Consider the following 11,352-nt stretch of genomic DNA (forward strand, 5'->3'; position numbering starts at 1 on the left):
TATTCCCATTTATCCGATAGGAGAAGATCAACGGATGTGGAAGCTCACAAAATCAGGGAAATTCACAGTTAAATCCATGTATAAATACCTTACCACTAGTATAAATTCTCCCACTAATTTTAATCCCAACTGGAAATTCATTTGGAATATCCATAATGTTCCTAGAATACAAGTCTTTTTATGGAAGATTTGTACTAAAGCTCTACCGGTTAGAGAGAGAATTGGTAAATACATTGATAATAACCTTATCTGCCCCAACTGCAATGAGATTGAATCAATAGAACACACTCTTCTTCATTGTCCGTTAGCTAAGAATATTTGGTTCTATTTCAATATTATCTCAGAAAATATTAAGAATGTAGCAGAATGGATCTTTTCTTGGGAACACACCCCTCAATACTGCGACTCAGACGTTCAAAATCTTCTATCCACTATTCTATGGATAATATGGAAAACTAGATGTGATCATTGCTTTCAGCGCGAAATCATTGACCTCACCCACATTATTAAAATGATTTATAATTTCCCTAAAAAAATGTCATTAAACAATAACAAAACCAAACCCATACAAACTAGATGGAATCCACCAGAATATCCCTGGTTGAAAATCAATGTCGATGCATCCTTTATCAATGTGAATGAAATTACAGGTACGAGTTTAATTATTCATGACTCCGGTGCAAATTTCATAGAAGCTCATACGGCTATATCCAGGAACAGGAATAGTGAAGAAGGCGAAGCTGTCGCTATCCTTAATGGCCTCATCTAGGCAGCTGAACATAACTATCAAGACATAATCATTGAAAGCGATAATATTAATATTATCAATCATATTCAGAATTCCAAACGGGAAATACAATGGCAATCAAGAGTTCACATCAAGAAAATCCTTGAAATCAAAAACCGGATAAACAGGGTGAAGTTAACTACATAAACAGGAAATTCAATCTGCCAGCGGACAAGTTAGCGAAACGTGCGAGAAAGAAGAATAAATCGGAATCTTGGCATAGATTACCTTTCTTTTTAATTCCTATGTACTGTAATAACACTTTTATTTCGTAATGTATCTTGAACCTCTTAAAAAAAAAAAAAAACTAACATAGATATATAAACACTAGGACATTTTCGTTTAGTCCCACTCTTTTGTTTTCATCTAAAAGTGGTATTCGGGGATTTATTATTTATGCTTGAAGACGATCTCACTTTTAAATACTCCGTATAAGATATTTTCGTCTACAAATAAAGCATTTACTCTCCCTTGAAACACGTAGCGTCGATATGACACTCAAAAACGACCTTCCCGCGTTCATCTTCGTGAAGTTTATATACCCTAACTTGATAATTACTTGGAAATATAGTTACTTTCCAAACCAACATAGCACCATAAGTAATATTTTTGACCGCAGTGTTTCTTTTTGTATAAGGTATCGTAGCAAAAATACCTATCTCATTGATCTCTCGAAGAAGCATTTCAGCGAAGACGTTGGAGACATGAAGGATCAGTCCCATCAATCTCCATATACCTCTCTGTAGTAATTCTCCTGTTTTATGATCTTTAAACCCATCCAATGTTTCTCCAATGAAATTATCTAGAACACCATGATGGAAACCAATTAGGAGAGGAGGAAGAAGTTCATGCACTTTGTAATAAAATCCCAGCTTTCCACCATTAAAAGGCGAAGTGATCCAGTAAATTGTAACAAAAATACAAGTGTGGTCGAGTAAATTGTTTAAAACATACCACGATTGCGTTGCATATTTGTTCCGAGTAAGAGATCTACTGTAATAGACCAGCATTACCATATAGCGTTTTGTGTTGATGAGATTAGGAAACACAGGTGCTCCGAATCGGGATTGCGGTTCACATGTTATCTCAAAGATGGTATCACTTGTGCCAAGATGTATTGCCAAATAACTACTATACATCCATATGGGTGATTCCTTTGTGTAGAAGGCATCAGTGACCTGATCACTCAATGGTTTCCATGGATTAAGAGCAGTCAACTTTGCTAAACTTCCAATCTGCCAGTAGACACTAACATGTTGTCCACTACCCGAGAAAACATCAACCGTGATGTTAAGGGGCAGCCTCTCAATTTGTATGGGGTAGCCATGCTTTATATTTTTCTTACTCGTACTTGTAGGAGCATTTAGTTGTACTGGTGCAACCTTCGCTATTGTAGGATTTTCTACAAAGTTCGGCACCTTTATAGATCTTAACATTGATGCATAACACGACTTTGAAGCATCTTCTTTCGAATTTGTTTCCTCCACAACCAGGGATGGTTTGTCTACATTGGCTTTCACAATTGAGGGCCATCTATTCCAATCTTTCACAATTGTGGGTCTCTCACTCCATTGGTAATTCCTAAGTTCACGTTGATCTTCTGCTTGACCTCCCACAATTAGGTGATCTTGATCGAATGCCGATTGATCATCTACTTAGATAACTCTCATTATCTAGAGAATCTTGGCTTTCCACTTCGACAGTTTCTTGGAAATACTCCCTCACTTGATCTTCCACATTAACATGGTCGTCCATAATTTCCGGTCCATCATCTGTTTGACCTTCGAAGCTTTCATCGTCTTTTTCTTCTTCGGAGTATGGTTCAGTTAGGATTTTCAAGGTTTTGAGAATAGAGAAATTACTCCTCTTTTTCTTCATTGTTTCAAGAGAATTTCGCAGGTGGAGATTTGATAGAGAAAGATTTGATGTGGGACTTAATTCATGCGGAAAAATTTTATGATTCGAAACAAAGATGTCTTCTCCCGAAATTGGATATGAATCAAATAATTGGTCCGGACTTGATTGTTTCGTACCACGGCTAAGGTTCAGGTATGATGAAGGGAAGTTACTTCCTTCTTCTTTTTCCTCAATTGAAAAAATTTTGTTCCTTTTGTCAAGAACTTCTTCTTCAATATCATCAATTACGGTGACCGGAGTAACATTGGAGAACTGTCTACTTGATTCAATCTTTGTTTCCGTATATGAAAAATATTCATCGAGAGGAAGAAAATCATACCTGAGGATGCTTTTCAATATAACCCAATTATCTATGAATTGTTTACCTTGGTCAATGAGTCTCCATTGCATTGCATTGAAATCTTCGTAGATTCTTTCGGACATATGTTGTTCAACCAAAAAAACCTTACCTTTGTCATGAACTTCTTGATTTTTGAACCAATCTTCCATGCTCTGAATCCAAAAATTTATATGGAATTGACCTTCGAAGAGTGGAATTTTAGAAACTTGATGAATTTTTCTTTCATCCTTCCGATCCATATAAAATTGAATTGTATCTCTAATTGGATCCCAACATAAACGTGGAAAATTTTTCCAACATTCAAGAGGAGATGTATCCATCGATATTTTGTTGTATTATTTTTTTTTTGTGAGAGAAAAAAAAATTCCAGAATTTTGATGGCTCTGAATACCACTTGATGTAGACGCAGCGGAATTAAAATAAGAACAATAAAATAAACGAAGAACGGTAAATAACTGTAAATAAACTAAACTTTATTAAACTTCAAGGGGTTTTTCTTTTCAATATGAATATAAAAATAGACTAGACCTCCTTTTATAGGATATTAGACTTTCCTAGATAGACTCAAACTAGGATTCCTAAATATTAAAGATACTTAAACATAGAAACTTCTAAATAATAAAAATATTAACATAAGGTAATTTCCTAAACCTAGACTAATTAGGACTACTAACTCGGCCGACTAGGGCATGGGCACGTGGGTTTGCGGGCCCGACTCGGATGCGGCTGCATCACAACTCTTGAAGGAGATGGAGATGTTCAACATGTCTCTGTCATTGAAGCATGAAAGCACTCAGATTTTTTATGTAAGAATTACATTCTTAACTCACTGGAAAATGGTTTATACAATGTATGTTATGGTATAGACACGACTAAGGAACTCCGGGAAACCATGGCTAATAAATATAAAACTGAATTAGCGGGAGTTATTTATAGTGGGTAGATTTCTGAATTTTAAAATGACTGATATTAAAGTCCAAGAATTTCAACTTCTTCTACAAGAATTGAAATATGAGAATATGGTAGCAAACGAATCATTCCATGTGAGGGCTATGATTGAAAAATCACCTCCATTTTGGAAGGATTTTAAGAACTAATTGAGACATAAGAACAAGGAAATGTTTGTTGAAGAAATCATCCTCAAGTTAAGAATTGAAGAGGATAGTCGTAATGCAGAGAGGAAGATAGAAAAGAATAAAATCTTCTGGAAAAGTCAACATAATTGAGGTTGCACCAAACCCCAAAAAGAAAAGAAAGAGAATGAGACCAGGTAAGCCATCAAAGAAAAATAATGACCGATTTGATGATATTTGTCACAATTGTGGCAAAAAGGTCATTTTGCTAGAGATTTTCGTACTAAAAACGGAAAATTCAACAAAAACAAGAAGGTAAAAAATCAGGCATCTCTTGTGGAAGATGAAAAACTCCAGAACTTATGTGCTATGGTTACTGAAATGGAGGAAGAAATGAAAGAAGTAACAGAAAACCTTCAGAAACTTAATATATGTAATGTAGTTTCTGAAGTTAACTTGGTTGGTGGGAATCCAGGAGATTGGTGGGTTGATACAGGTGTCACTAAACATATTTGTGGAGACAAAAGCATGTTCTCTACATATACCAAAATTCCACAAGGAGAAACCCTCATTAGAGGAAATGCTAATACTACCCAAGTCGTTGGGAAAGGAAAGGTGGCCCTGAAATTCACATCAGGAAAATAAGTTACCCTCAATGATGTATTTCATACACCAGATATTCGTAAAAATTTAGTATCTGGTTCTCTACTCTCAAAAAATGGGTTCAAGCTAGTTTTCTAGTCTAACAATTTTGTTTAAGCAAGGGTGGTATGTATGTGGGTAAGGGTTATCTATGTGAGGGATTTTTCAAGATGAATTTAATCAATTTCATCTCCAAAAATTATTAATAAAGATAATGTTTTTTATATTTTGTTGATTGTTGTAGTATTTGGCATAAAAGGCTCGGTCATGTAAATAATTATTCATTAAAGAAGTTAATGAATATGGATTTAATCCCAAGATTCGAAATTGGCACTCAAGAAAAGTGTCAAACATGTGTTGAGTCTAAATCAACAAAGACTTCATTTCATTCCATAGAAAGAAATACATAACCACTAGATTTAATACATAGTGACATATGTGATTTAAAATTGGTTCAGACAAGAGGTGAAAAAAAATATTTTATCACTTTTATTGATAATTCTACTAATTTTAAGTAAGGATGAAGCAGTAGAGAAGTTTGAACTTTATAAAAATAAAGTAGAAACCCAACTTAACAAAAAGATAAAAGCACTAATAAGTGATAGAGGAGGGGAATATGAATCTCCTTTTAAAGAATTACAAGGTATAACCTGTGACGAAGGCACGAAAAAATTGTTGGTTTTTTTCTTTTTCTGAATATTGCTACAATGGTCATTACAGAGGCACTGATACATCGATACGATGTGATAAGCACGATAACCGCCGAAATACCGCTAGCCTAAAGCTCAAGAAACTAAATGGCCTAAAAGAACACATAAACTACTTTATTTATACCCAAGTTTGATATTCCTGGATTTGCACTTCCATGAGATCGAACCTGGGACCTCCGCACTGTAGAGTATATGCACTTACCATACCAGTTGTTGGCGAAAAATTTGTTGAACACGGTGAAAATGCACGACTGTCAAGTTCATGTTGCTGAATCCAAAACGACCTCAAAAAATTTATGTGAGAGTTTAATTCAATTTAATTTACAATTTACACATAACCCTTACATACTTTCAAGTGGAGACAAATTAAATGCAGATTCTCTCGTGTGGGTAGATTGTCATTTGAGACTAAGAAAAAACTAAATAAAAATGACAGAGAAAAAAGAGAATATGGAGAGCCAATGAGAAAGAAAGGTCGATATATGGTCACAGGTGGTGGATTAGAGGTTTTTGACAAAGAGATATGAGAGTTCCAAAATTAATTGCCATACGCTTGCCCATAGGTCACCTGCAGTATGGTGTAATGGGATACCTATGCATAAGAAATTAAATCTTCCTTTATAATATAAATAGGAAGCCAAAATAGTGGTATACCCCAAAGTGGTTATCACATATTTGATGTATCAACGCCATACTGCAGGTCTCGAGTTCGATCTTCAGAAGAGGTGGAATCCTTGGGCTATTGTATATGAGATTATTAGGGTATAAATAATGTAGTTGGGCTTTAGGCCATAGTTAGTTGGGATTTAGGCATGTTTTTGTTAAATTTGACAGTATCGTGCTTATCACATCTTTGATATCTCAACGCCATTGTAATGACTAACGTACATCGTAGTCAATTTTCCAAAAAAATATAGTGATATATCCAAATGATACTAATGAAACCCAAACCCACAATATCAAAGAAAAATAAAAAGGGCAAAAAATAAGAAATATATATTGGACCTAAATTTATTTACTAAAACTTGGATAATTAACTTTATTGAAAAATGGTCCAAATACAGTAATGACTATGGTCAAATAGACGTCTGACCACTTCAATCGTTTATCGATATCACAAGCCTCTAAGGATTGGAAAGAGAGTGTTCTGATCGTTCTAGGCTGCATGGAGTTTATTGAAGTTTCTCTATCTTTCTTCTTCTTTCTAAAATCATCGACTCTTTTCCATTTATCAATTATGGAGGTTTCAGAGTTATAGGGTGTAGTTATGGTGTTTTAGGTAATAGCCAACTTTGGAATTAATTTAATTCTATTATATTAGTTATTTGTATCTACTATTGCAGAATTCATCTAAGACAATGCTCATATTCTTTTTTTTTTTTTTTTTTTTGTTGAGAAAGAGAAAACCAAAAGAAAAACAACCTAACGCTCCGAGAACGCCTCCCTGAAGGCCTGATCTGTCACCCACATCCAATTTCCTTCATGCATTCTGCCCCATTTTGCTAACTGGTCAGCCCTCTTGTTCCTTTCTCTCGGGATGAAAGTGAAACCTACGTCCCCTATCTCCAGAGCTAGCTGATCAATGATAGATATGAGCTTCTCCGATTGCCAAGCTACTGCTGATGGTTGTTTATTTAGACGCCTTATTATGTTGAGATTGTCACTCTCAATACGGATATCTTGGATGTAGTTATGTTTTGCCCACTCCAGCGCCTTTATGATCGCCAAACATTCACATTCCTCCGCGTTTTGCCCTTTGATCGTGTAAGCAGCCGCAGCCTTAAAACCTTCATGCTCGTCCAGCATCAGACATCCAACACCTGCTACTTCCGTGACTACTTTAAACGAAGCATCGACTTGTATCACAACACTAGGGGTTGAGACTTGGACCGGCTGTTCCGTCTCTCGCACTACATCTAGATCACTAATGGCATTGAGAAACCTGGGGGTGCTTTTAATCCTGTTGATCGTCATCTCAGGGGTCATATTAGTTTGAGCTATGCATTTTTCACACCTAGCCTTCCACAGATGCCAAAGCACTGTAGCGAATAGCACCTGAGCATCTGCATCTATGTCCCTCCATGAAGTAATCCACTCCTGCAAACTATGAATGTTTTCTGAAAAGACATTAAAACCAAACCAAACAAATTTGGCGAATTCACAATGTAGCAACACATGGTTAATAGTTTCTCTTTCATTACAGTAACCGCAGTTAAAGATTTCTCCAATGAACTGACCTATTTTGTCCCTTACTGGTAGGCATTTGGTACAACATTTCCACACAAATAGTTTTATTCTAGGAATAACTGGAAGATCCCATATAAAATTCCAATCTTTCGATTCATTTTGGTTACTCGCATCGCGTAGGAAATGATACATGGATTTGATCGAAAAGTTACCTGATTTAGTTAAAGACCATCTAGCAGTATCCACCTGATTTGCCTGTAAATTAATACTAAGAATAGCATTGCATATGTTAGAATTAAAGTATTGGGATAAAATATTCGTATTCCAATGGTTATTGGTGATAAGTTGCTCCACCTTCGTAAGTGGACAATTCTGGTCATTAGCAAGAGGAGGGGGATGGTTTGGTATCCAGAAATCATTCCAAATATCAATATGTGTACCTTGATTGACGTCCCAGAACACCAGGTTAGCCACCAGACTGAGATGTTTGGAGATAGACTTCCAGAGCCAGGAATGATGCTGCTTAGCTTCAATTGGACGCTCCTCTTTCTTGTAGTATTTAGCCTTCAGAATTTTAGCCCACGGAGAGTCAGGATATTTAAGAATGCGCCACACAATTTTGCTAAGGAACGCTAATGTAAGATCTACTTGGAATTTCTTTATTATGCAATCTTCAAAAGTTCTTTAGGCTTCTTCTCCTTCTGCATATTACAAAGATAATCTAAAGATTAAAACTTCAAAATAGAAAAAGGAAGATAAAATTGAAATTTCAAATATTTTGATATACCATTTGAAGAGTCGTTTGAACATCAACCAAAAGCTTGATTTCTTCGGACTTTTGAAGTTCAATCTGAGGTCCTAAAAGGTCTTTCAAGAGCAAGTCTCCTTCATTCTTTTCGGCTCAAACAACTTCCCAGTAACATAGTACAAGCAATTGCATCTTTTTTTCTCATTCCATCCTTATCCTTTGAATCCTCTATATTTCAATCAAGTTACCTTTAGTAAAGTCGATAGCCATAATTGGAAAAAAAAACTTGAATGGTGATTTTAGTTAGTTTATTGTTTTTCAGTTTCCCCTCCTATTATGTGATAAACAAACGTGTCTGTGCCCTACAGGCACGGGCTATACCTAGTCTATATAATAAAATAGGTGGATGGTTGCTAACTCTAACAAACCCTGGATAAATCCAGCCGTTTGACCCACATCAGCATCCGTATAGACTGTGACGCCCCGTGTTCTGAGTCACGGTTTGCCAGGCAGTTTATAAAAGAAACTAGGTCTAAGTCTCACTTAAACAGAGTTTCTAAAATAAACCAAAGCCAAAAACTTATCTCCGATAACAACTCAATAAAATGAAGCAACAGAAATCTAAAAAGAAATCATGTTTTCTGAAAACGAACTAAAAGTCAAACGGTCAAGACTAAATTTGGGCAGAGTCTCCTCTGTAAATTTAGACAATCAAACCTGAAAAACCTGTCAAACATTTATATATATACTCACATAAACTTCATATAACACACGTCGAAGTCCAAACTCCAAACATCTCACACGTAACTAAATACTACAGTGATACATATATAAGGTTCGTTCTGTGATAATATACATAACTTGAAAATATCAAAAGCTGATCGATCTTACATCAGAAATTGCTCACAGGCAGTATGAGATCGATCTAAGTATATAGTACCTGAACAAAAACAAAAGGAGTGAGATAACTCGAAAGTTAGCTCAGTAGGATACCCAGACATCCTACCCGCACCACACACATCAACATTTTATTATACCAATAGTTTATATATGTGACATATATACAGAGATATCAATATGCACATCAAGCAAGGCGATATAGCAAGATAATTCTTCTAGCTTACCAAGATCACGACTGAATACGCCCTCAGTCGGGGTCACCTACTATTCGGCTAGGAAGAACCGTTCGGCCTTTGTTAGTATGTAGGCAGGCGGCGCCTTATCGAGCGTTTGACTACTGCAGTGTACACATGGATCCACGTAATACCCCGGTAAGAGCTTCCGTAACTCTCCCTTCGTAATCATCGCCCATCGGGCTGGCTTGTGATCTCAATACGCATCGAATAGTAAATCTCACCCAAACAATGATACGCTTGGAATATGTCATGACTTACCCAGACGACTATAAGAGCATCGTCGTGTAGCAGAGCCATATACCCACGGCGATACAATTATCTCATCTTGAGGCGCGTCCTATCTCCGGCCAGATCTGACGCTTCCTCGCAAGGTAACTCATTGACCATTCGAAGAATACCCAAACATATGCATGAACCTATAATAGTATTAAATGATCTGATAGGCTCCCAAAGCTACAAGAACAGAGCCCTCCTAAAGGTCCCATCAACCCAAAGGAGAAGAGCGTTCTCATGTCTTAAGGTAGGGTAAATCCTGTTTAAAGCCAAGCTTTTACTAGTGTCCACTTTCAGGGAATTAGTATTTTCTTACTAAGAAAACTCGGGTAAACACCCTCTCTTATTTCGGTGAAAACATTGTAGGTATCAATCACAACAGAATTCAAACCACACACACCAGTGGTTTAGCAGAATAAATAAACAAGCATGGCATTGGTCAGTCCCCTAATCACTCCAAGGGTCGGAATACCCCAACTCCCATCCTCTCCGGACCCCATTCCGGGTAAACTAGAATGGTCGTTACCAAACGGCTGGCCACGAACCGAGTGTAACCCTTGACATAATTCATGGCTAATCCATAACATAAAATAAACAAGGGGACCAACCAATGCCCGTGGTAAAACAACCATTACACGTAACACAGATCAAGCGATTCCGCCTCCATGTTATACACGCAGCTCAAGCGATTCCGCCACCACGTGTTTACAATTCACACAAAAAGATCACACAGATCAAGCGATTCCGCCTCCATGTGATTATTTTTCAGAAAAACCAATTTGTTTTTAAAAGAGAAACATCCATAGCATAGAGCACACCACATACATACATATCATACCATATCATGTCATAAATTGAACTAGAGAATTATAAAAAGAAGAAAATGACTAAATATATACATATATATAATGGTGAAACGGGGAATACCCGTGCTCCAAGTAAGATTCATAGGATCCTACCTCAAATATAATACACCTCAGGTTCAGTACTATCCTCCACCTGAGACTCGGGTTCTTCGAAGACCTCTTCTACGTAGTATTCACTTCCTGTTGCAAGTAAGAAGAAACAAGAGGGTCAATTGACAATTAAAAAAATTGTCCGAGGAGATCCTGCAATCTCATAAGATGCTCAGATGCATGAGAATGAACTTATGAACGATATAAGATTCAGTATATAGCTCCACCGAATACTTAACTCGCGTCCTAAACAACTGGACAAGTCCATATAATCTTATCCGTAGTTTCGAAGCCATCATATCATATAGACCTTGATCATATGAATTTTCTTAGCCAAATCATCTATATAACAGTGAACCCGACATATAATAGATACCCATTATATACCAAACTATTCCACAACTGTTTGTTATACAGAAATCGACTATTAGAAGTAATTCGGTAGCACCTCGTCTGCATATGGGTACCCCAGATAAGTCCAAAAGATTTTAAACGAGTCCCAAATCATAAAATCATTGAAAGAACTTAATAATTAACTATTCCAATAGCTCCAATATATGAACCCACTAAAAATTATACCCAA

The 11,352-nt window shown here is 36.5% G+C and overlaps 1 protein-coding gene across 1 annotated transcript; it reads right to left on the reverse strand.

Annotated features, from left to right (window-relative positions):
* Positions 1-6,891: 6,891 nt before the first annotated feature.
* LOC147538690 (uncharacterized) lies at positions 6,892-11,149 on the reverse strand. The gene is made up of 4 exons (XM_086642990.1): positions 11,146-11,149; positions 10,789-10,859; positions 7,707-7,911; positions 6,892-7,586 (listed from the first exon to the last, which is right to left on the reverse strand). The coding sequence occupies exons 1-4, from the start codon at positions 11,147-11,149 to the stop codon at positions 6,892-6,894; spliced, it is 975 nt and encodes a 324-aa protein (XP_086499116.1).
* Between the last annotated feature and the right edge of the window lie 203 nt (positions 11,150-11,352).

This window comes from Eschscholzia californica, unplaced genomic scaffold (genome assembly GCF_041429995.1).
Source record: "Eschscholzia californica isolate CP2 unplaced genomic scaffold, dmEscCali1.0.p SCAF_5, whole genome shotgun sequence".
Taxonomy (NCBI): domain Eukaryota; kingdom Viridiplantae; phylum Streptophyta; class Magnoliopsida; order Ranunculales; family Papaveraceae; genus Eschscholzia; species Eschscholzia californica.